Source organism: Crinia signifera, chromosome 3, assembly GCF_055691185.1.
Source record: "Crinia signifera chromosome 3, ASM5569118v1, whole genome shotgun sequence".
Taxonomy (NCBI): domain Eukaryota; kingdom Metazoa; phylum Chordata; class Amphibia; order Anura; family Myobatrachidae; genus Crinia; species Crinia signifera.
This window is the reverse complement of record NC_139219.1, coordinates 323,968,364-323,994,706: the sequence shown is the minus strand read 5'-3', so window position 1 is coordinate 323,994,706 and position 26,343 is coordinate 323,968,364. Positions and strand designations below refer to the sequence as shown.

The 26,343-nt window shown below is 46.9% G+C and overlaps 1 protein-coding gene across 1 annotated transcript in view; it reads right to left on the bottom strand.

Moving 5' to 3' along the window:
- Positions 1–14,581: 14,581 nt before the first annotated feature.
- The window catches only part of INTS9 (integrator complex subunit 9), a 32,082-nt gene continuing 20,320 nt past the window's right edge, over positions 14,582–26,343 (bottom strand). The window contains exons 13-17 of the mRNA XM_083178792.1: positions 24,813–24,937; positions 24,061–24,228; positions 17,920–18,018; positions 16,761–16,898; positions 14,582–14,993 (exon numbers count right to left, since the gene is read on the bottom strand). Coding sequence (XP_083034918.1) covers positions 14,817–14,993; positions 16,761–16,898; positions 17,920–18,018; positions 24,061–24,228; positions 24,813–24,937 — 707 coding nt within the window. The 3' untranslated portion in view covers positions 14,582–14,816. The remainder of the gene's footprint in view (positions 14,994–16,760; positions 16,899–17,919; positions 18,019–24,060; positions 24,229–24,812; positions 24,938–26,343) is intronic.

The following is a 26,343-nucleotide window of genomic DNA, read 5'->3' as shown; positions in this document are numbered from 1 at the left end:
TTGGCAACCCTGACATAAAGGGGCCTACACACAGGGTGATTTCCTACATCTCTCCATGTGTAAAGGACAATGGGATAGTGATGCGCAGCCCCGCGTGTCACCATAACCTGGTGACGAAGTTTCTGTCATGCTGGATAAATCTACTTAACTGGTCAGGGCCACTCTTCTCACCGGAGAACACTGTCCCTGACAGATCGCTCAGCACTCACCGCTGACATATGGCTGTGCAGCGCTGTGTGCTGAGCGATCTTGCGGAGGGATCTGATCGCTCAGCACAGTTGCCCCATGTGTATGCCAGGGTTGCAGACTTTTAGAATCTCCGCTCCGGGAGAAGCCGGAGAGGAGACTTTCAGCAGCAGTTCAGGGGGCGGGGCTTGAACACAGCGTCATTAAGCCTCGCCCCCAGGATGTAAAATAGCCAAATTCACGGATCCCTGTGGAGGGGGTGGGGCTAAAATGATACGATTATGACATTTTAGTTCCGCCCCCTCCTCTGAGACCCGCGGATTGCAGCATTTAAATGCAGAGGTCGGGGGAAGACGGTGGCGATCGGGGGGGCGCAGTGGGGACTTTTCGGGAGACTCCCGGCCATTCCGGGAGGGTAGGTAACCCGGGTGTATGCCCCTTATGTCAGGACACAGGGGTATGACAGGGGGCGCTGTCAGCATCGCAGGTGTCATGTCTGATACTGTTTATTCTTTTTCTGAAACCCAAACACAGAGCTTACAGAAACAATCTGTATTGGGAAGATTGCTCAAGATGGGGGCAAAACAAACACAGGCAATTAATAGCTCCGGTATTTACTGTCCATTCTGTGAGGGAGATGGGTATCGCACTGTGCACCACAATAGCTGTGACTCTAGCGCCATCTTGTGGAAGACCATATTATTACATAACACTCAAATTCATTTAAATTCGGTAATGTGAATATGGTAGTGGTACAGTGAGAAAGTAGCAAAGGGTGGCAGAGTGGGATTTATACCTGGCAGTGGTTGGCAGAGTTAGATGTGTATGTGGAATGGTAGAATGAGTGCTATATGTTGCACAGGCTGGAAAAGCGAGCTATGTATTTGTCTGGTATGAGGTACTGTATAAGCAGCGGTGAATTTCCCACTAGGCACATGAGGCAGGTGCCTATACAGTATGTGACACATACTGGGGGGGCATATTTGCCTACCTTAATTTTTTCCTCTCCGGGAGAGAGGAGACTCTTTGCAGCTTTTCCTGGAGTGGGGGCGGGGCTTGGCATCATTAAGCCCTGCCCCCATTCCTGTAAATGCCGTCATTCGCAGCTCCTTGTGGAGGGGGTGGTACTTATTGACACAATTTACATAATTTTAGCCCCACCCCTTCGCCAAAGAGCAGTGAATTCCGGTATTTGACCTGCAGAGTGAGGGGGTGCAGAGGCTGATGCAGGGGGTCCTCTAAATGCAGAAGGCTTGCCTACCCTTCCGGGAAGCTGGGAGGGGGACCCGATTTCCGGGAGGTAAGTATGACTGGGGGCTGGAACAGCATGCTCACTTGCTTAAGAGCCCTGCTAGGCCAATGTCCAGATGAAGGTTGTGACCGCTTTTACACCGGGCATAATGCCAAGTGGGTGATGTCACCGGAGGCAACGCTGGGAGACGAGATCATATCTTGAATTACTGCAGTATATTCAGTCTAACCTAATTAAGGATTTTGCCTCTTTAAAGAAAGGAAATCCGCCGTTGCAGACCGTGACCTTGCCTCCCACTCAGACACAGCCGATAATTGGTGGTCAGTGGCCTGGTACATTGTCTAACAGAGAGAGAGTCTGTAGTTGGAACAGTAGGAGAAGTATTCAGTGTTCTATTTTCCTTCCTTCGTTAATCTTGTATCTGCTATAAGGTTCTGCAACATAAACCCTTCTGCAAATTGTCTCAGGTGCCTACGGGTGGGGGAGATACAAGAAGTAGGTTTTATTTTACCAACTTTTTCATTTTTTTTAAACTTAGAATAACGTTTCTTTTTAGCTCAATTTGTCCCTGTCCCCGATGGTCGGACTTTGCACATGTGCATGCACGAATGGTCGGACTTTGCACATGTGCATGCACGAATATGCCCCCGGGAGCGAGCGCCTCTGGCGAGTTTTCACACTTGTCGGATCATTCGGTCCAGGAAGGGCGGGCGGTGGGCGGGTAGGGGGCAGATGCACGTGATGAATTTTCTTCCGTTCCGCGGCATGTGAGCTGGTCTGAATCACCCCTTTCGTTTTTATTGTGGTCCGATTAAGGATATCAACAGAACTGTACAATAAGATCTGAGAACCATCACCTTGAAGAGAAGACTAAGATGTTCCAGAGCGGGACTGGAGGAGAGCTGTCTGGGGCTATGGAGATAATAAGATACATACTAGTATAATACACGTCAACATTGCTTAGTCCAACGTTTCCCAAACTTTTTTGAATCTTGGCGCCCTAGTGTACCAGAAATGTTTTGGTGGCATCCCCAGGCCAAATGTTTATTATGGAGGACTTTAGGAAAATATTCAAGAATTTGTGTTTATACTGTATGTCATCCTTAGGTTCAGTTATGTGGTAAGTGGCAGGATTAGCTTCTAAGTAGCAACGCACTCCCTTAAATACGGTAGCCCCTGCCGGCGCAGCCTAGCCTAATGACAGGGCCGCCTCTCTGTTTTGTCTCACAGCGGCAACGTGTGACGGCACTCAGCAGCCGCGAACCACCCCAAAAACGGAGGTCTGTACCACCTGTTGAGTCTCCGCCCTTCGCTGTTACTTAGGGCCTTATTCTAGTTCACTCTTTCTGACAAAATCCTTCTTAGATGGACAAAACCATGTGCACCATTTTTTTTTATTATTTAATCTTTATTTATTATCAGTAAGTGTACTAGGTTTATGTGTTTTATAATAATTTCATATCCCATGGTGATTATTCCTTCTCAAACAGCGCTGCGCTTCTTTTGTCGTTTCTAGTGGCCAGAGATGGGGGATTTATATGGGGGGGGGGGGGGGTCTGAATGTATGCCTGTGTATACGTGTATCATGTCCATAACCATTTGACCATGTCCACATATGGTATTTCAACATTTTTATATGTCCTATCGACCCTATGATCTATACCCAGCCGCACCAACTGCCATTCCGAAATGACTCACTGGCAGTGGGTATGGCTCCCCTATTTTCATTTTGAACTCTGCTGCAGCCCCGCCCCTATGGGTGCCAGCTCACCAACAGTATGTTCGATAATAGAACAGGTGGCAAGAACAGCAAGCCCACGCCCCCCTGTCCGACTCCTGACAGTTGGGATTCCAATGTCAGGGAAATGAACGTCAGAATCCCAACTGTCGGTGGGTTATACCACACCCACCCCTAGAACCGCCATTGGAAGTGACCCATACATTGCCTGTCGTCCAGCTGCGGGAGCCTGAGACTTCTGGGACAGTGAAGCAGCCTACACCCACCGCGACAATGCTGAGCGTTCTGTCAGGGCCAGTGTTCTCCGCTGAGAACACTGGCCCAGCCCAGCGAATAATATCCAGCATAAAGGATATTAGTTGCCGTTGCTATAGCGATGTGCGGGGCTGCACTTGGCTATCACTATGCCCCTGCACACAGAGCGACGTAGGGGCAGTTTCTGAGCGATGTAGTTAAATTAAGTATCGTTGCTCAGAAAATGTCCCGCAATCGCTACGTGTGTGGGGCCCCTAACCCCCGGCATTGGCTTAATATTCCCTTGTTGCCTTCATTTAGCACCGAGAACATCCATCATCCCCCTCTTTGTGGCCAGAACCTGCGTCTCGGCCTCGCTTCGCCTTTAAGCTGTAAAAATTTGAAGAGATGAAATGAAAAAAAAAAAAAAGAAACCGCTCCCTTTCAGGTTGCTTGTAGTTCGAGGCTGCGGGCGCACTTTTATAGGCTGCTTTGTAATTGGAAGCAGAGTTCCTTCTCCTGAGTGGGCTGCAATTTATGTTTATGGCAGCCTGGCCGGCTCATGGTTAGGAACAATGAGACTCCACGTACGGAGCTATTACACGGTCCGGCCTGAGATATACAATCTCTGGCTGTAATTATGCGCTCGTCAGCCCCGGAGCCCTGCAGACCAGGCCGGCTGCAATGCTTTTATTGAGTGGCATGGCAGAGTAAGTTCTGCTACTGTGGATTACTTACAAAGACTTCATATAATGTGACTTTATGACGGCTCCAGGGCAGAACCGCCAGAGTCCGGGATGACCTTGGAATTGGAGCATCCAGAGACTGTTCTAGAAGCCAAGGTTTTGGAATGGATAAGTGGATAACGTTTCAGTGTAAATCCCTATCATACCTTTTATAAAGGCAGAAAATCATCAAAATAAGGTCCTGTGTATGGGGATTATTCTGGTTCACCCACAAAGACAAATTCCTTCTCAAATGGACAGAACCATGTGCCACTGTTGACAACTTGACAATCTACCCTACCCCACAAGCTTGTTGCTTAGGGGTCATCCTCGACCCTGAACTGTCCTTCATTCCTCACATTCAATCTATCGCAAAATCATGTTACATGTATGATCACTAGCTCCCATTCACGATTACAGGACTTTCGTGGGGCTGCTCCCATCCTATGGAATGCCCTTCCACGCACAAGACTCTCCACTAGCCTCCAAACGTTTGAGTCCTTGAAAACTCACCTCTTCAGGCAAACCTATCATATTAATATACAGCACACATAACCCTCTGAGGCACTTCTGTATTATATAGCTTCCCTTCTGGACTTGAACCTTGGTGGTACTGCTATGCTGTTACTGATGCCTGTCCTTGTGTTTCCCTCCTATGTCCCTATAGATTGTAAGCTTGCAGCAGGGCCCTCTAACCTCCAAGTCTGTCTGTTGTTACCCAGTTTGTTTTATCACTGTCTACTATTGTAAAGCGCAACGGAATCTGCTGCGCTATATAAGAAGCTGTAACAGAATCTGCTGCGCTATATAAGACACTGTAACGGAATCTGCTGCGCTATATAGGAAACTGTAACGGAATCTGCTGCGCTATATAAGACGCTGTACCGGAATCTGCAGCGCTATATAAGTAACTGTAACAGAATCTGCTGCGCTATATCAGACGCTGTAACGGAATCTGCTGGGCTATATAAGACACTGTAACGGAATCTGCTGGGCTATATAAGACACTGTAACGGAATCTGCTGGGCTATATAAGACACTAACGGAATCTGCTGGGCTATATAAGACACTGTAACGGAATCTGCTGGGCTATATAAGACACTGGAACGGAATCTGCTGCGCTATATAAGACACTGGAACGGAATCTGCTGGGCTATATAAGACACTGGAACGGAACCTGCTGCGCTATATAAGACACTGTAACGGAATCTGCTGCGCTATATAAGACACTGTAACGGAATCTGCTGCGCTATAGAAGACACTGTAACGGAATCTGCTGCGCTATATAAGACACTGTAACGGAATCTGCTGCGCAATATAAGACACTGTAACGGAATCTGCTGCGCTATATAAGACACTGTAACGGCATCTGCTGCGCTATATAAGACACTGTAACGGAATCTGCTGCTATATAAGACACTGTAACCGAATCTGCTGCGCTATAGAAGAACCTGTAATGGAAGCTGCTGCGCTATATAAGACACTGTAACGGAATCTGCTGCGCTATATAAGACGCTGTAACGGAATCTGCTGCGCTATATAAGACGCTGTACCGGAATCTGCTGCGCTATATAAGACACTGTAACGGAATCTGCTGGGCTATATAAGACACTAACGGAATCTGCTGGGCTATATAAGACACTGTAACGGAATCTGCTGGGCTATATAAGACACTGGAACGGAATCTGCTGCGCTATATAAGACACTGTAACGGAATCTGCTGGGCTATATAAGACACTGGAACGGAACCTGCTGCGCTATATGACACTGTAACGGAATCTGCTGCGCTATATAAGACACTGTAACGGAATCTGCTGCGCTATAGAAGAAACTGTAACGGAATCTGCTGCGCCATATAAGACACTGTAACCCAATCTGCTGCGCTATATAAGAACCTGTAACAGAATCTGCTGCGCTATATAAGACACTGTAACGGAATCTGCTGCGCTATATAAGACACTGTAACGGAATCTGCTGCGCTATATAAGACACTGTAACGGAATCTGCTGCGCTATATAAGACACTGTAACGGAATCTGCTGCGCTATATAAGACACTGTAACGGAATCTGCTGCGCTATATAAGACACTGTAACGGCATCTGCTGCGCTATATAAGACACTGTAACGGAATCTGCTGCTATATAAGACACTGTAACCGAATCTGCTGCGCTATAGAAGAACCTGTAATGGAAGCTGCTGCACTATATAAGAACCTGTAACGGAATCTGCTGCGCTATATAAGAACCTGTAACAGAATCTGCTGCGCTATATAAGACACTGTAACGGAATCTGCTGCGCTATATAAGACACTGTAACGGAATCTGCTGCGCTATATAAGACACTGTAACGGAATCTGCTGCGCTATATAAGACACTGTAACGGAATCTGCTGCGCTATATAAGACACTGTAACGGAATCTACTGCGCTATATAAGACACTGTAACGGCATCTGCTGCGCTATATAAGACACTGTAACGGAATCTGCTGCTATATAAGACACTGTAACCGAATCTGCTGCGCTATAGAAGAACCTGTAATGGAAGCTGCTGCGCTATATAAGACACTGTAACGGAATCTGCTGCGCTATATAAGACACTGTAACGGAATCTGCTGCGCTATATAAGACGCTGTACCGGAATCTGCTGCGCTATATAAGACGCTGTACCGGAATCTGCTGCGCTATATAAGACACTGTAACGGAATCTGCTGCACTATATAGGAAACTAACAGAATCTGCTGCGCTATATAAGACGCTGTACCGGAATCTGCTGCGCTATAGAAGACGCTGTAACGGTATCTGCTGCGCTATATATAAGACGCTGTAACTGAATCTGCTGCGCTATATAAGACACTGTAACGGAATATGCTGCGCTATATAAGACACTGTAACGGAATCTGCTGCGCTATATAAGACACTGTAACGGAATCTGTTGCGCTATATAAGACACTGTAATGGAATCTGCTGCGCTATATAAGACACTGTAACGGAATCTGCTGCGCTATATAAGAACCTGTAACGGAATCTGCTGCGCTATATAGGAAACTGTAACGGAATCTGCTGCGCTATATAAGACACTGTAACAGAATCTGCTGCACTATATAAGACACTGTAACGGTATCTGCTGCGCTATATATAAGACGCTGTAACTGAATCTGCTGCGCTATATAAGACACTGTAACGGAATCTGCTGCGCTATATAAGACACTTTAACGGAATCTGCTGCGCTATATAAGACACTGTAACGGAATCTGCTGCGCTATATAAGACACTGTAACGGAATCTGCTGCACTATATAAGACGCTGTAACAGTATCTGCTGCGCTATATATAAGACGCTGTAACGAGATCTGCTGCGCTATATAAGACCCTCTAACGGAATCTGCTGCGATATATAAGACGCTGTAACGGAATCTGCTGTACTATATAGACACTAACGGAATCTGCTGCACTATATAGGAAACTGTAACGAAATCTGCTGCGCTATATAAGACACTGTAACGGAATCTGCTGCGCTATATAAGACACTGTAACGGAATCTGCTGCGCTATATAAGACACTGTAACGGAATCTGCTGCGCTATATAAGACACTGTAACGGAATCTGCTGCGCTATATAAGACACTGTAACGGAATCTGCTGCGCTATATAAGACACTGTAACGGAATCTGCTGCACTATATAAGAACCTGTAACGGAATCTGCTGCGCTATATAGGAAACTGTAACGGAATCTGCTGCGCTATATAAGACGCTGTAACGGTATCTGCTGCGCTATATATAAGACGCTGTAACTGAATCTGCTGCGCTATATAAGACACTGTAACGGAATCTGCTGCGCTATATAAGACACTGTAACGGAATCTGCTGCGCTATATAAGACACTGTAACGGAATCTGCTGCGCTATATAAGACACTAACGGAATCTGCTGCGCTATATAAGACACTGTAACAGAATCTGCTGCACTATATAAGACGCTGTAACAGTATCTGCTGCGCTATATAAGACGCTGTAACGGAATCTGCTGCGCTATATATGACACTGTAACGAGATCTGCTGCGCTATATAAGACCCTCTAACGGAATCTGCTGCGCTATATAAGACGCTGTAACGGAATCTGCTGCGCTATATATGACACTGTAACGAGATCTGCTGCGCTATATAAGACCCTCTAACGGAATCTGCTGCGCTATATAAGACACTAACGGAATCTGCTGCGCTATATAAGACACTGTGACGGAATCTGCTGCGCTATATAAGACACTGTAACGGAATCTGCTGCGCTATATAAGACACTGTAACGGAATCTGCTGAGCTATATAACACACTGTAACGGAATCTGCTGAGCTATATAAGACACTGTAACGGAATCTGCTGCGCTATATAACACACTGTAACGGAATCTGCTGCGCTATATAAGACGCTGTAACGGAATCTGCTGCGCTATATAATACGCTGTAACGGAATCTGCTGCGCTATATAATACGCTGTAACGGAATCTGCTGCGCTATATAAGACACTGTAACGGAATCTGCTGCGCTATATAAGACGCTGTAACGGAATCTGCTGCGCTATATAAGACACTGTAACGGAATCTGCTGCGCTATATAAGACGCTGTAACGGAATCTGCTGCGCTATATAAGACGCTGTAACGTAATCTGCTGCACTATATAAGACACTGTAACGGAATATGCTGCGCTATATAAGACGCTGTAACGGAATCTGCTGCGCTATATAAGACGCTGTAACGGAATCTGCTGCGCTATATAAGACACTGTAACGGAATCTGCTGCGCTATATAAGACGCTGTAACGGAATCTGCTGAGCTATATAACACACTGTAACGGAATCTGCTGTGCTATATAAGACACTGTAACGGAATCTGCTGCGGTATATAAGACACTGTAACGGAATCTGCTGCACTATATAAGAACCTGTAACGGAATCTGCTGCGCTATATAGGAAACTGTAACGGAATCTGCTGCACTAAATAAGACACTGTAACGGAATCTGCTGCGGTATATAAGACACTGTAACAGAATCTGCTGCACTATATAAGAACCTGTAACGGAATCTGCTGCGGTATATAAGACACTGTAACGGAATCTGCTGCGCTATATAAGACACTGTAACGGAATCTGCTGCACTATATAAGAACCTGTAACGGAATCTGCTGCGCTATATAGGAAACTGTAACGGAATCTGCTGCGCTATATAAGACACTGTAACAGAATCTGCTGCACTATATAAGACGCTGTAACGGTATCTGCTGCGCTATATATAAGACGCTGTAACTGAATCTGCTGCGCTATATAAGACACTGTAACGGAATCTGCTGCGCTATATAAGACACTGTAACGGAATCTGCTGCGCTATATAAGACACTGTAACGGAATCTGCTGCGCTATATAAGACACTGTAACGGAATCTGCTGCGCTATATAAGACACTGTAACAGAATCTGCTGCACTATATAAGACGCTGTAACAGTATCTGCTGCGCTATATAAGACGCTGTAACGGAATCTGCTGCGCTATATATGACACTGTAACGAGATCTGCTGCGCTATATAAGACTCTCTAACGGAATCTGCTGCGCTATATAAGACGCTGTAACGGAATCTGCTGCGCTATATATGACACTGTAACGAGATCTGCTGCGCTATATAAGACCCTCTAACGGAATCTGCTGCGCTATATAAGACACTGTAACGGAATCTGCTGCACTATATAAGACACTGTAACGGAATCTGCTGAGCTATATAACACACTGTAACGGAATCTGCTGAGCTATATAAGACACTGTAACGGAATCTGCTGCGCTATATAACACACTGTAACGGAATCTGCTGCGCTATATAAGACACTGTAACGGAATCTGCTGCGCTATATAAGACACTGTAACGGAATCTGCTGCGCTATATAAGACGCTGTAACGGAATCTGCTGCGCTATATAAGACGCTGTAACGTAATCTGCTGCGCTATATAAGACGCTGTAACGGAATCTGCTGCGCTATATAAGACGCTGTAACGGAATCTGCTGCACTATATAAGACACTGTAACGGAATCTGCTGCGCTATATAAGACGCTGTAACGGAATCTGCTGCGCTATATAAGACGCTGTAACGGAATCTGCTGCGCTATATAAGACACTGTAACGGAATCTGCTGTGCTATATAAGACACTGTAACGGAATCTGCTGCAGTATATAAGACACTGTAACGGAATCTGCTGCGCTATATAAGACACTGTAACGGAATCTGCTGCGCTATATAAGAACCTGTAACGGAATCTGCTGCGCTATATAGGAAACTGTAACGGAATCTGCTGCGCTATATAAGACACTGTAACAGAATCTGCTGCGCTATATAAGACACTGTAACGGTATCTGCTGCGCTATATATAAGACGCTGTAACTGAATCTGCTGCGCTATATAAGACACTGTAACGGAATCTGCTGCGCTATATAAGACGCTGTAACGGAATCTGCTGCGCTATATAAGACACTGTAACGGAATCTGCTGCGCTATATAGGACGCTGTAACGGAATCTGCTGAGCTATATAACACACTGTAACGGAATCTGCTGCGCTATATAAGACGCTGTAACGGAATCTGCTGCGCTATATATAAGACGCTGTAACTGAATCTGCTGCGCTATATAAGACGCTGTAACGGAATCTGCTGCGCTATATAAGACACTGTAACGGAATCTGCTGCGCTATATAAGACACTGTAACGGAATCTGCTGCGCTATTAAAGACACTAACGGAATCTGCTGCGCTATATAAGACACTGTAACGGAATCTGCTGCGCTATATAAGACACTGTAACGGAATCTGCTGCGCTATATAAGACACTGTAACGGAATCTGCTGCGCTATATAAGACACTGTAACGGAATCTGCTGCGCTATATAAGACACTGTAACGGAATCTGCTGCGCTATATAAGACACTGTAACGGAATCTGCTGCACTATATAAGAACCTGTAACGGAATCTGCTGCGCTATATAGGAAACTGTAACGGAATCTGCTGCGCTATATAAGACACTGTAACAGAATCTGCTGCACTATATAAGACGCTGTAACGGTATCTGCTGCGCTATATATAAGACGCTGTAACTGAATCTGCTGCGCTATATAAGACACTGTAACGGAATCTGCTGCGCTATATAAGACACTGTAACGGAATCTGCTGCGCTATATAAGACACTAACGGAATCTGCTGCGCTATATAAGACACTGTAACGGAATCTGCTGCGCTATATAAGACACTGTAACGGAATCTGCTGCGCTATATAAGACACTGTAACGGAATCTGCTGCGCTATATAAGACGCTGTAACAGAATCTGCTGCACTATATAAGACGCTGTAACAGTATCTGCTGCGCTATATAAGACGCTGTAACGGAATCTGCTGCGCTATATATGACACTGTAACGAGATCTGCTGCGCTATATAAGACCCTCTAACGGAATCTGCTGCGCTATATAAGACGCTGTAACGGAATCTGCTGCGCTATATATGACACTGTAACGAGATCTGCTGCGCTATATAAGACCCTCTAACGGAATCTGCTGCGCTATATAAGACACTGTAACGGAATCTGCTGCGCTATATAAGAACCTGTAACGGAATCTGCTGCGCTATATAGGAAACTGTAACGGAATCTGCTGCGCTATATAAGACACTGTAACAGAATCTGCTGCACTATATAAGACACTGTAACGGTATCTGCTGCGCTATATATAAGACGCTGTAACTGAATCTGCTGCGCTATATAAGACACTGTAACGGAATCTGCTGCGCTATATAAGACGCTGTAACGGAATCTGCTGCGCTATATAAGACACTGTAACGGAATCTGCTGCGCTATATAAGACGCTGTAACGGAATCTGCTGAGCTATATAACACACTGTAACGGAATCTGCTGCGCTATATAACACACTGTAACGGAATCTGCTGCGCTATATAAGACGCTGTAACGGAATCTGCTGCGCTATATATAAGACGCTGTAACTGAATCTGCTGCGCTATATAAGACACTGTAACGGAATCTGCTGCGCTATATAAGACACTGTAACGGAATCTGCTGCGCTATATAAGACACTGTAACGGAATCTGCTGCGCTATATAAGACACTGTAACGAGATCTGCTGCGCTATATAAGACCCTCTAACGGAATCTGCTGCGCTATATAAGACACTGTAACGGAATCTGCTGCGCTATATAAGAACCTGTAACGGAATCTGCTGCGCTATATAGGAAACTGTAACGGAATCTGCTGCGCTATATAAGACACTGTAACAGAATCTGCTGCACTATATAAGACACTGTAACGGTATCTGCTGCGCTATATATAAGACGCTGTAACTGAATCTGCTGCGCTATATAAGACACTGTAACGGAATCTGCTGCGCTATATAAGACGCTGTAACGGAATCTGCTGCGCTATATAAGACACTGTAACGGAATCTGCTGCGCTATATAAGACGCTGTAACGGAATCTGCTGAGCTATATAACACACTGTAACGGAATCTGCTGCGCTATATAACACGCTGTAACGGAATCTGCTGCGCTATATAAGACGCTGTAACGGAATCTGCTGCGCTATATATAAGACGCTGTAACGGAATCTGCTGCGCTATATAAGACACTGTAACGGAATCTGCTGCGCTATATAAGACACTGTAACGGAATCTGCTGCGCTATATAAGACACTGTAACGGAATCTGCTGCGCTATATAAGACACTGTAACGGAATCTGCTGCGCTATATAAGACACTGTAACGGAATCTGCTGCGCTATATAAGACACTGTAACGGAATCTGCTGCGCTATATAAGACACTAACGGAATCTGCTGCGCTATATAAGACACTGTAACGGAATCTGCTGCGCTATATAAGACACTGTAACGGAATCTGCTGCGCTATATAAGACACTGTAACGGAATCTGCTGCACTATATAAGAACCTGTAACGGAATCTGCTGCGCTATATAGGAAACTGTAACGGAATCTGCTGCGCTATATAAGACACTGTAACAGAATCTGCTGCACTATATAAGACGCTGTAACGGTATCTGCTGCGCTATATATAAGACGCTGTAACTGAATCTGCTGCGCTATATAAGACACTGTAACGGAATCTGCTGCGCTATATAAGACACTGTAACGGAATCTGCTGCGCTATATAAGACACTGTAACGGAATCTGCTGCGCTATATAAGACACTGTAACGGAATCTGCTGCGCTATATAAGACACTGTAACGGAATCTGCTGCGCTATATAAGACACTGTAACGGAATCTGCTGCGCTATATAAGACACTGTAACGGAATCTGCTGCGCTATATAAGACACTGTAACAGAATCTGCTGCACTATATAAGACGCTGTAACAGTATCTGCTGCGCTATATAAGACGCTGTAACAGTATCTGCTGCGCTATATAAGACGCTGTAACAGAATCTGCTGCACTATATAAGACGCTGTAACAGTATCTGCTGCGCTATATAAGACGCTGTAACGGAATCTGCTGCGCTATATATGACACTGTAACGAGATCTGCTGCGCTATATAAGACCCTCTAACGGAATCTGCTGCGCTATATAAGACGCTGTAACGGAATCTGCTGCGCTATATATGACACTGTAACGAGATCTGCTGCGCTATATAAGACCCTCTAACGGAATCTGCTGCGCTATATAAGACACTGTAACGGAATCTGCTGCGCTATATAAGACACTGTAACGGATTAGATTTAAGTTTGAACACATCCCACCCAAATCTAACGCTCTCTGCACATGTTACATCTGCCCCACCTGCAGTGAACATGGTTTTGTGCATTTGAGAAAGATTTTGCGATCAACTTTGAATAAGGCCCATTGTCGCTAAGTGCACAGATCAGCAGTGGGGGGAGGGGTAGTGTACCGCAATAAACCCATCCACACTTTAGATCTGTTCAGTTGGATTTACTCACTATACAGGGGTAAATGAAGGTCTTGGCTTTCTGGTGGTAACAGACGATAGAGCCACCAGGTTACTGTGGAGCGGGGATGGCTGTTTACACACAGGTTTGTTTTATTATTTCCTACCGGCAGCGTCTACAGTGGTGGGTGCTACAGCACAGTCCAAAAGGCAAGAGAGGATTCACAAACAAAACCACCCCAATTTACTGGCGGGACTCCCTGGCAGTTGGTGCGCAGAGGTGCCAACAAGTCATCTGAGCCCCGGCAAAAGGGAGGGGTGTGGCCAACAGGCTTGTGCTGCAACCGCACCTCTGCCACTGCTTATTTATCGAAACTTGAAACAATGTTGCTGCACGGAAAAGGCGGAGAGAACAAAAGTTACAGATTGTTTTCAATTGTCAAGCAGTAAAACCTTATAATAAAGTTATTCTTATTATTAATTGAGAGCGATGAATATAAAACACTACAAATGAAACATGACAATATAAAAAGGTTTGTGTAATTATGACTTTGTACATGTGCGTAGATTTACAGAGTCCCTCTTACAAGACTGGCGGCCAGCAGCAGCAGTACAATGGCCATTGGTTATCAGTCTGCCGCCGGATAACCACAAGCAGTTCTGCTTTCCAGCGCCCTCTGCTGGCGAACATCTGAAGCTGCAATACAGTGTGCTGCCGTTCTCCTTTCCTAGGCCTATACGTCCTGCTTGCTCAATCTAAAACTTCTGTAGGAATTTCAGGACCAGGTCTCGGAGCCGCACTCTCAATCGCTCGTCGTGCTCGCAGATTATGTGGGTGGAGTCTTCTTCAAACTGGATGAGCGTGTCGGCCTCCTGCAGATGCACGATGTGACCCTTTGCCGTGTCCTCGATCTTCAAATCGCTAAATCCATGCTGCGTATATACAGGAAAGAGAGAACGCGTCAGTGCAATTGGTCAGGAGCTCTAAAGGTGCATACACACTGTACAATTTTTTGACCAATTTGGTTGAAAGACATTTCCATTGAACCCAGTGTCCTGGACGAAAGATGTTGACAAAAGATATTGACAACAAACAAACGATGAATGATGATGCGCATACCCGCCAGTTGTTCATCAAGATTGTTCGTCAACTGTGCAGGCAGCTCCATTTGAATATCTTTCAAAAAGAGCCTATAAACTGTAGCTAGATCTTTCGTCTGTCGTTAATATCTTTCGTCAACATCTTTCGTCCAGGACACTGGGTTCAATGGACATGTCTTTCAACCAAATTGGTAAAAAAAATTGTACAGTGTGTATGCACCTTAAGAAAGACATTTATACGGGGAATATGGGGAAAGTATTCTTATCCCCCAGATAATAGAGTACACCAATAGGAAACCAGCAGGAAAAGCCCCAATGAGGGTTATATTTATACTTTCCGATTCCAAAATCTGCCTGTATCTATAATAATTTACTGAGAAAATAGAAAAAAAAAAATGAAAAAATAAATATATAAAAATAAACAGCATCTCAAATACCCCATTACCACATCAAATTACCAGACAAAGAAGTTCTACCCCGTAATTTGCTGCTCAGTGTGAAAGAGGGTCAGACTGCTCCCGGGAATATGACCCAGCACTCAAAATGCTGCATGTCTAAAAATCGTATTTGAGAACCTACAGGAGAACATTTCTAGGGGCCTACAAAGACCATTACATCCTAACCCAGCCAACATACATCCTGCATAATATCAAAGAGAGCTGCAGCCACATACACGCTGCTTTTTACATTGCAAATGCAGGGTCGCACCCGGGATATGGACCAGGCACTTGCGCTAACTGGGGCGCATAGCGACCCGCCTTATTGCCGAGTCGCTGTCTTCATCCCGGAGGCAGGGCGGAGCGGCGGCACTAAGGTGACGCCGCTGCCTCCTCCATAGAAGTGAACAGGACCCGGGTCACTCGACCCAGATTACCCGTTCACACTGCCAAGCAAACTGTGTCCGACCCCGGTAGAACCCTTTTTTTTACTTGGGTCGGATTGTTGGGTTGCTGGACCAGGTATTTTTCAAAAAAAGCCCTTTCACACCGCACAGTAACCCAGCAATAACCCAGGTCGAACCCGAGTTAATTGCGCGGTGAGAAAGAGGTTGTGGTGGCATACTGTAGGGGTGGAGTGGGAGAAGGCTGCCCCCTAACCCAGGCATTCCCAACCTCAGTCCTCAAGGCACAGTGCCAGATCATGTTTTTGTGATACACATGCTGGAGCACAGGGGACTTATTTTGGGGACTGAGGTTAGGAATGCCTGTAAACAGTAAAATAAAAGATCCGGGGTTCTGGTTCCTCTTAGCAGCTTAAAATTAAAATGTTTTGAGGTCAACCAGATGGCAATAAACCCCTCTGTAGTGCACACAACACAATTATAGCAACACAAACATAAGCCAAAAACATTACAATCCTAGTGGACTACTCCTCCTGTTTTATAGAACACACTTCAAAGGGTATTTTACAATTTACCAATACATCTCCCACTTGTGAAGTTTTATGTAAAGAGTAAAATAAGAATGAAAAGCAAAATGAAAAATAAGTGTGTACGCCTTCTCTAAGTGGGAAGGGGTGTGGTCATTCTCTACTCTGCTCCTCGTGGGCGGGCAGAGCCAGACTCCTAGGAACACTGCACAGCCACCATATCCCTCTCACCTTCTCCAGTGTCTGCATAAACTGATCCATGGGGATAGAGCCACTCAGTAGAGGCTTGAAGGGCTGGGACTCAGGGCTCCCCTCCACCGGTCGCTTCCTCTTCTTGCTAGTCTGGGGGGGCGCAGCCTTAGGAGGAGGCTAAAGAGAGAGAGAGGGGAGAGGGGTAGGTGTTCCATAATTACAGCAGCACGGTGACGGAATTGCAAAACGATAATATGCATCATCATCATAATTATAAAATATTCCTTTAGATTTTGTATTTGCTGTAATGTTTAAATTATATAGGAAATATAATCATTTTTTACACAACATTTTTCATTTGAATTTATATAGCAAATGTGAGCGACGCTGGCATTTTTAACGGATATCTCACAGAGATTTTGTCACTCAAAGGGTTAATAGGTTGCAGCCAATTAGTTCAACAAGAACCAGAAGCATCCCTGAGCTATTGGATACTTCCCAGAGACCCACCCGAGCTCCCCCCCAAAAATATCGCCCGGGTTCCTCCTTAGATATAGCGACCTGTTACAATGGTTGCCCTTGCTGTGTAGGTGTATTATTGTTTTAAATGATCTGACACTGGTATTTTCGGTCTTGGCGTATTGTATTTGTACTCAGATGCTCAGCGCTATAATCTGTGTTTTTCTCTATCATGTGCGACCAGTAAATTTCATAAGGAAAAATCAATGCACTATCCTAAAGGCATCTTATATCTTATATATCTGCACTATCATAAAGGCATCTTATACACCAATATATCTGCACCTGCTGCCATGTAATATCTGACCTCTACAAAGTCCAGCTAGGACGGGAGCATTAGTAGTGCAAGACAGTCCGCTAATCCACCCATTTATCAAACACTAGGTTTCATCTTCCAGGATGCGGCTACCTGAAAGGAGATGGGAGGGGGCGGGGCTAATTGGGAGATGGCAACATAAAGGCCCACCCCTGTCTAGACACAAAAACGGAGGTGGAGCTTCATTTTTAGGTGGACGCAGCGTCGTAGCACGTATCTGGTCAGTCACCTGATCATGTCAGCGCCGCAGGACCGTACCCCCTTCAGCAAGATGCAAGCTCTAGATACGGTAATGTAATCGACCCCCCCCCCCCCCGCCAGTACTAATTAGTGTCAGTGCCAATTTCAGTATCCGGATCTCACCTGCAGAATGTGTTTATTATCCTTGGTGTAGAGAACGGCCGATACAGTGGCCAGGGAAACGCCAGGTTTAATTTCGAGTGGCACCAGAGACTCGGCCAGCTAAAGAAATCCAGACAGAAGGTAATTATACCGGTGACACAGCGCATGGACATAAAACAGACACCCTACAGTCATAGACACATTCATGTCCAGTCTTCTACCTTAGGGGGAATTTACTAAGATGGGCGTTCTACATGGGATGTTGCTATGGGCAACTAGATACTATTATCTTCTAGAAGGTTCTAAATAAGCAGATTCTGATTGGTTGCCCATAGCAACATCCCGTGTGAAACAGAACTCCCATCTTAGTATATTTCCCCCTTTGTGTCCGATAACTACAATTCATTTACACAAGGCATCAAGTCTGGCCAGCCAACCGCACGGATGCGACATTTCATTCATGTGTGTGTGTGTGCCACACAAGGATATAGTCACTGTCGCTGGTACAAATTCATTAAACAGCAATTAAAGATGGTCCAGATAAATTTTCATACGTTTGTTCGCTGATTGCTGGAATTTCATCAGCCACTGAGGTAATGCTAAGGTGCACTGACATCGGCGCGACAGAGAACACTATCAGGGGAGGTGGAGCTCTGACATCACATGACATCAGTAACTCGGAGAGCGCTATCAGGAGAGGTGGGGCTGGGAGAGAGGAGGTAAAGCTCTGACATCACATGACATCAGTACCTCGGAGAGCACTATCAGGAGAGGTGGGGCTGGGAGAGAGGAGGTAAAGCTCTGATATTATGTCACATGACATCAGCACCAAGGAGTGCGCTATCAGGGGAGGCGGAGCTGGGAGAGAGGAGGTAAAGCTGTGACATCACTTCACATGACATCAGTACCTCGGAGAGCGCTATCAGGGGAGGCGGAGCTGGGAGAGAGGCGGTAATGCTCTGACATTACGTCACATGACATCAGTACCTCGGAGAGCGCTATCAGGGGAGGCGGAGCTGGGAGAGAGGAGGTAAAGCAGTGACATCAGATCACATGACATCAGCACCTCGGAGAGCGCTATCAGGGGAGGCGGAGCTGGGTGAGAGACGTAATGCTCTGATATTATGTCACATGACATCAGCACCAAGGAGAAAACAATCAGGGGGGGCGGAGCTGGGAGAGAGGAGGTAAAGCTCTGACATCACTTCACATGACATCAGTACCTCGGAGAGAGCTATCAGGGGAGGCGGAGCTGGGAGAGAGGAGGTAAAGCCCTGACATCACTTCACATGACATCAGTACCTCGGAGAGAGCTATCAGGGGAGGCGGAGCTGGGAGAGAGGAGGTAAAGCTCTGACATCACTTCACATGACATCAGTAACTCGGAGAGAGCTATCAGGGGAGGCGGAGCTGGGAGAGAGGAGGTAAAGCTCTGACATCACATGACATCAGTACCTCGGAGAGCACTATCAGGAGAGGTGGGGCTGGGAGAGAGGAGGTAAAGCTCTGATATTATGTCACATGACATCAGCACCAAGGAGTGCGCTATCAGGGGAGGCGGAGCTGGGAGAGAGGAGGTAAAGCTGTGACATCACTTCACATGACATCAGTACCTCGGAGAGCGCTATCAGGGGAGGCGGAGCTGGGAGAGAGGCGGTAATGCTCTGACATTACGTCACATGACATCAGTACCTCGGAGAGCGCTATCAGGGGAGGCGGAGCTGGGAGAGAGGAGGTAAAGCAGTGACATCAGATCACATGACATCAGCACCTCGGAGAGCGCTATCAGGGGAGGCGGAGCTGGGTGAGAGACGTAATGCTCTGATATTATGTCACATGACATCAGCACCAAGGAGAAAACAATCAGGGGGGGCGGAGCTGGGAGAGAGGAGGTAAAGCTCTGACATCACTTCACATGACATCAGTACCTCGGAGAGAGCTATCAGGGGAGGCGGAGCTGGGAGAGAGGAGGTAAAGCCCTGACATCACTTCACATGACATCAGTACCTCGGAGAGAGCTATCAGGGGAGGCGGAGCTGGGAGAGAGGAGGTAAAGCTCTGACATCACTTCACATGACATCAGTAACTCGGAGAGAGCTATCAGGGGAGGCGGAGCTGGGAGAGAGGAGGTAAAGCTGTGACATCAGGTCACATGACATCAGTACCTCGGAGAGTGCTATCAGGGGAAAGCGGAGCTGGGAGAGAGGAGGTAAAGCTCTGACATCACATGACATCAGTACCTCGGAGAGCGCTATCAGGGGAGACGGAGCTGGGAGAGAGGAGGTAAAGCTCTGACATAACATTACATGACATCAGTACCTCGGAGAGCGCTATCAGGGGAGGCGGAGCTGGGAGAGAGGAGGTAAAGCTCTGACATCACTACCTCGGAGAGCGCTATCAGGGGAGGCGGAGCTGGGAGAGAGGCGGTAATGCTCTGACATCACTTCACATGACATCAGTACCTCGGAGAGAGCTATCAGGGGAGGCGGACCTGGGAGAGAGGAGGTAAAGCTGTGACATCACATCATATGACATCAGTACCTCGGAGAGCGCTATCAGGGGAGGCGGAGCTGGGAGAGAGGAGGTAAAGCTGTGACATCACTTCACATGACATCAGTACCTCGGAGAGCGCTATCAGGGGAGGCGGAGCTGGGAGAGAGGAGATAAAGACGTGACATCAGGTCACATGAAATCAGTACCTCGGAGAGCGCTATCAGGGGAGGTGGAGCCGTGACATCAGGTCACATGACATCAGTACCTCGGAGAGCGCTATCAGGGGAGGCGGAGCTGGGAGAGAGGAGGTAAAGCTCTGACATCACTTCACATGACATCAGTACCTCGGAGAGCGCTATCAGGGGAGGCGGAGCTGGGAGGCGGTAATGCTCTGATATTATGTCACATGACATCAGCACCATGGAGAGCACAATCAGGGGGGGCGGAGCTGGGAGAGAGGAGGTAAAGATCTGATATTATGTCACATGACATCAGCACCATGGAGAGCACAATCAGGGGGGGTGGAGCTGGGAGAGAGGAGGTAAAGATCTGATATGTCACATGACATCAGCACCAAGGAGAGCGCTATCAGGGGAGGCGGAGCTGGGAGAGAGGAGGTAATGCTCTGACATCACTTCACATGACTAAAAGAGTGCGGGGTCACGGATTGACCAGAGGGAAGGGAGAACAACAAGGCTTGCTTAGACAAATGGTAATAAATGAGTTAAAACATAACCTTTAATAAATTTTATATGCTAAAAGATGGCTACGTATTGGCAATTAATGAATCACACTATAATAATTTAAGGGAAAAGATTCCTCTAATGTGACGGTCACAATTTTGTCGGTGAAATGGTCAAACCTCCGTCAGACAGAGATGTATCTGCTGTCCAGATTATTTTACAGCTACTGGTATTCCCAAATGGTCTCCCAAAATGGTACTGACCAGACCATTCACTGCTTAGCTTCTGAGTGCGGGATGGTATTCAGGCGGACCAGTGATGTATGACCGTATTGAATCTCGGATGAGAGTACCCCAGTGTCTCTAGTAGGAAGCTAAGATGTGCTTCTGCTTTTTGTCCAGTGAAATCCAAAAAGACCTGTTGCAATATGCATTGCAGGGGAATTCGGAAGTACATGGACAAATGAGAGAGTCACAGAAAGTGAGTAATTTTACAAGTATAGAGGTGGATATCCAGGACCCTCCTTCTGCTTTCTGCCATCCACCTGGGGAGTCAAATGGCAGGTGAGAGTGATAAGGGCCCTAGATGGATCCTGCAGGAAAAAGAGAATACATTCCAAAAAGATTGTTTTGGAATGTACCCTAGTCTCCGATGGGGAGCGGTGCAGATGGTGTCAGAACCGATATATCCGATTACGGGTACGTGTCACTTGTGAACAAGCCCCAGGCGAAACACGTGTGAAGTGCACGCCCCCGACACGTCACCCCTGCCGTTCCCGGATCAGCTGTTCAATCAGCTGTACACCATCTGACAGAACAGCGGACCGCTGCGTCTCAGCGGCAACCAGCGTCTGAAGACTGGGCATCAAAGTCCAATCCTTCCTCAGGTAACACCGCTGGCTAACGGGACCAGGAGACCAACTATTATGGTCATCATTTGAGATCCAATAAGATTTTTTCTTGACTGCCTTAACTGACAAATTGTGGAGCCCTACTTTTTTTTATGTTTGACCATTTCGCCGACAAAATTGTGACCGTCACATTACAGAGGAATCTTTTCCCTTACATTATTATAGTGTGATTCATTAATTGCCAATACGTACCCATCTTTTAGCATATAAAATTTATTAAAGGTTATGTTTTAACTCATTTATTACTATTTGTCTAAGTGTGCCCCAAAAAGCCTTGTTGTTCTCCCTTCCCTCTGGTCACTCCGTGACCCCCCACTCTTTCAGTTGTAACGCTGAACATTTTTTGGGAGCACCACCAACCAAATACCACTTTTTGATTTACCATTGGTGGTAGTTATGTTGGTTTAGTCAATTAATTTTCGTACGCGAATACCAATTTATCTTAGTGATCTTATCGGAGAGAGCTATCAGGGGAGGCGGAGCTGGGAGAGAGGAGGTAATGCTCTGACATCACTTCACATGACATCAGTACCTCGGAGAGAGCTATCAGGGGAGGCGGAGCTGGGAGAGAGGAGGTAATGCTCTGACATCACTTCACATGACATCAGTACCTCGGAGAGCGCTATCAGGGGAGGCGGAGCTGGGAGAGAGGAGGTAAAGCTGTGACATCAGGTCACATGACATCAGTACCTCAGAGAGCGCTATCAGGGGAGGTGGAGCTGGGAGAGAGACGGTAATGCTCTGATATTATGTCACATGACATCAGCACCATGGAGAGCACAATCGGGGGGGGGGGGGGGGGGCGGAGCTGGGAGAGAGGAGGTAAAGCTCTGATATTATGTCACATGACATCAGTACCTTGGAGAGCGCTATCAGGGGAGGTGGAGCTGGGAGAGAGGAGGTAATGCTCTGATATTATGTCACATGACATCAGTACCTCGGAGAGCGCTATCAGGGGAGGCGGAGCTGGGAGAGAGGAGGTAATGCTCTGACATCAGGTCACATGACATCAGTACCTCGGAGAGCGCTATCAGGGGAAGCGGAGCTAAGAGAGAGGAGGTAAAGCTGTGACATCACATCACATGACATCAGTACCTCGGAGAGCGCTATCAGGGGAGGCGGAGCTGGGAGAGAGGAGGTAATGCTCTGACATCAGGTCACATGACATCAGTACCTCGGAGAGCGCTATCAGGGGAGGCGGAGCTAAGAGAGAGGAGGTAAAGCTGTGACATCACATCACATGACATCAGTACCTCGGAGAGCGCTATCAGGGGAGGCAGAGCTGGGAGAGAGGAGGTAAAGCTGTGACATCAGGTCACATGACATCAGTACCTCGGAGAGCGTTATCAGGGGAAGCGGAGCAGGGAGAGAGCAGGTAAAGCTCCGATATGTTATAGTACATCAGTACCTTGGAGAGTGCTATCAGGGGAGGCGGAGCTAGGAGAGAGGAGGTAATGCTCCGATATCATGTTATAGGACATCAGTGCCTTGGAGAGCGCTATCAGGGGAGGCGGAGCTGGGACAAAGGTGGAGAAGCTCTGATATCATGTTACATGACATCAGTACCTCGGAGAGCGCTATCATGGGAGGCGGAGCGGGGAGAGAGGAGAGAGGAGGTAAAGCTGTGACATCACATTACATGACATCAGTACCTCGGAGAGAGCTATCAGGGGAGGCGGAGCTGGGAGAGAGGAGGTAAAGCTCTGACATCACATCACATGACATCAGTACCTCGGAGAGCGCTATCAGGGGAGGCGGAGCAGGGAGAGAGTAGGTAAAGCTGTGACATCACATTACATGACATCAGTACCTCGGAGAGTGCTATCAGGGGAGGCGGAGGTGGGAGAGAGGAGGTAATGCCCTGACATCACATTTTACTGCAAGGAACAGTCCATATGAAAGTCAACTCTTAATGGGAAACACTTAATTCAGATAATAAAAGAAGAATTTGTCCTGTGCTTTGCTTACTAGCAGCATAAAGCTGAGGAGTACCCATCAGGGGAAATATGCGGATATGGCTGCTGGTCTTACTTCCAGCTACTGATCTGCCCAAGGAAACGGTTATTTGTAACTCACCTCTGGCATGATTTCAATCTTCTCATAGCACCTCTTGAAGGGCAGGGTCAGCACTTCAGCGCGGCGGTAAGACATGGGTGGCGGCTGGCAGTCTATCATCAGATCGGACCGGTGAGCCTGGGATGCTGGGGGCTGCGTGTACTGCTCCGGACACACCACGTGCAGGGGCTGCGGGGGGACGACAACCGTTACAGAGACCACGCAGGTGTCACTTCATAAAGGTGGCACCCCGATAGATATTTGCCCCTGAAGAAGCTGGGTCCCCACATTCTATATCAGAGCAACGAATACGCAGCTGTAAAGCATTTAATGTACCGGACAGGTCTGTCTCTTATTCACACCCCTCCTTGCTCGTTACTGCATCTTCCTCATCAGATGTTTTATATACAGGCTGGTAACTGTCCCTCACAGTATCATTACTTATTATTACCCCATTCTAGCTTGATAGTAGCAGAATAAGCGTTCTAGCTTGTAACTAATTGCAGCAGAGGGATCGGTTCCCCGCAGCCATGACATATAAACAGTCCAATAAAACTGGACTATTACAGGCTGCACGATGATACCGCTGCCGCTCATTATACCTATAACTGCATGGCTTAGATATTATAAGGCCATCAGCAGAAGCCTGATGGCAGGATCTACACAGCATAGGCCCAAAGGCTGACAATCTATTCTTACGGTCGCCCAAGAGAAAGCAGATCACGGCCTTAGGACGGACCAGCGCTCTCTGATTTCACAGCAATAAGCCTCACCTGCACCTCCTTCAGAAGCTTTGTCACCTGGATGAAATTAAGGCGTGTGTCGATCGGACAGTAAACGCATTTCATAGCCAGCGGCTGGTACGGCGCCAAGGCATCCAAGTAGGAGAAGTCGGGTTCTGACGGAAATGAGAACACACACAATTTTCATGTAGTGTTTGGTGTGAAATCAGTTTTTTACAGTCATCTATAATAGTATGGTGCAATGACAATATCGGAGACAAAACAGGGGGACCAACTTCCCACAACGAGACCCCTTGTCTTTAATAAGGACCCTGATGTCTCCCAGTTACTGCAGAGTCTCACAGCGGATCCCCTGGTCTCTAATAAGGACCCTGATGTCTCCCAGTTACTGCAAAGTTTCACGGCGGATCCCCTGGTCTCTAATAAGGACACTGATGTCTACCAGTTACTGCAGAGGCTCACAGCGGATCCCCTGGTCTCTAATAAGGACACTGATGTCTACCATTAACTGCAGAGAGTCTCACAGCGGATCCCCTTGTCTCTAATAAGGACACTGATGTCTCCCAGTTACTGCAGAGGCTCACAGCGGATCCCCTGGTCTCTAATAAGGACACTGATGTCTCCCAGTTACTGCAGAGGCTCACAGCGGATCCCCTGGTCTCTAATAAGGACACTGATGTCTACCAGTTACTGCAGATTCTCACAGCTGATCCCCTGGTCTCTAATAAGGACACTGATGTCTACCAGTTACTGCAGATTCTCACAGCTGATGCCCTGGTCTCTAATAAGGACACTGATGTCTACCAGTTACTGCAGAGGCTTACAGCGGATCCCCTGGTCTCTAATACGGACACTGATGTCTCCCAGTTACTGCAGAGGCTCACAGCGGATCCCCTGGTCTCTAATCAGGACACTGATGTATCCCAGTTACTGCAGAGGCTCACAGCGGATCCCCTGGTCTCTAATAAGGACACTGATGTCTACCAGTTACTGCAGAGGCTCACAGCGGATCCCCTGGTCTCTAATAAGGACACTGATGTCTACCATTAACTGCAGAGAGTCTCACAGCGGATCCCCTTGTCTCTAATAAGGACACTGATGTCTCCCAGTTACTGCAGAGGCTCACAGCGGATCCCCTGGTCTCTAATAAGGACACTGATGTCTCCCAGTTACTGCAAAGTCTCACAGCGGATCCCCTGGTCTCTAATAAGGACACTGATGTCTACCAGTTACTGCAGAGGCTCACAGCGGATCCCCTGGTCTCTAATAAGGACACTGATGTCTCCCAGTTATTGCAGAGTCTCACAGCGGATCCCCTGGTCTCTACTAAGGACACTGATGTCTACCAGTTACTGCAGATTCTCACAGCTGATCCCCTGGTCTCTAATAAGGACACTGATGTCTACCAGTTACTGCAGATTCTCACAGCTGATCCCCTGGTCTCTAATAAGGACACTGATGTCTACCAGTTACTGCAGAGGCTTACAGCGGATCCCCTGGTCTCTAATAAGGACACTGATGTCTCCCAGTTACTGCAGAGGCTCACAGCGGATCCCCTGGT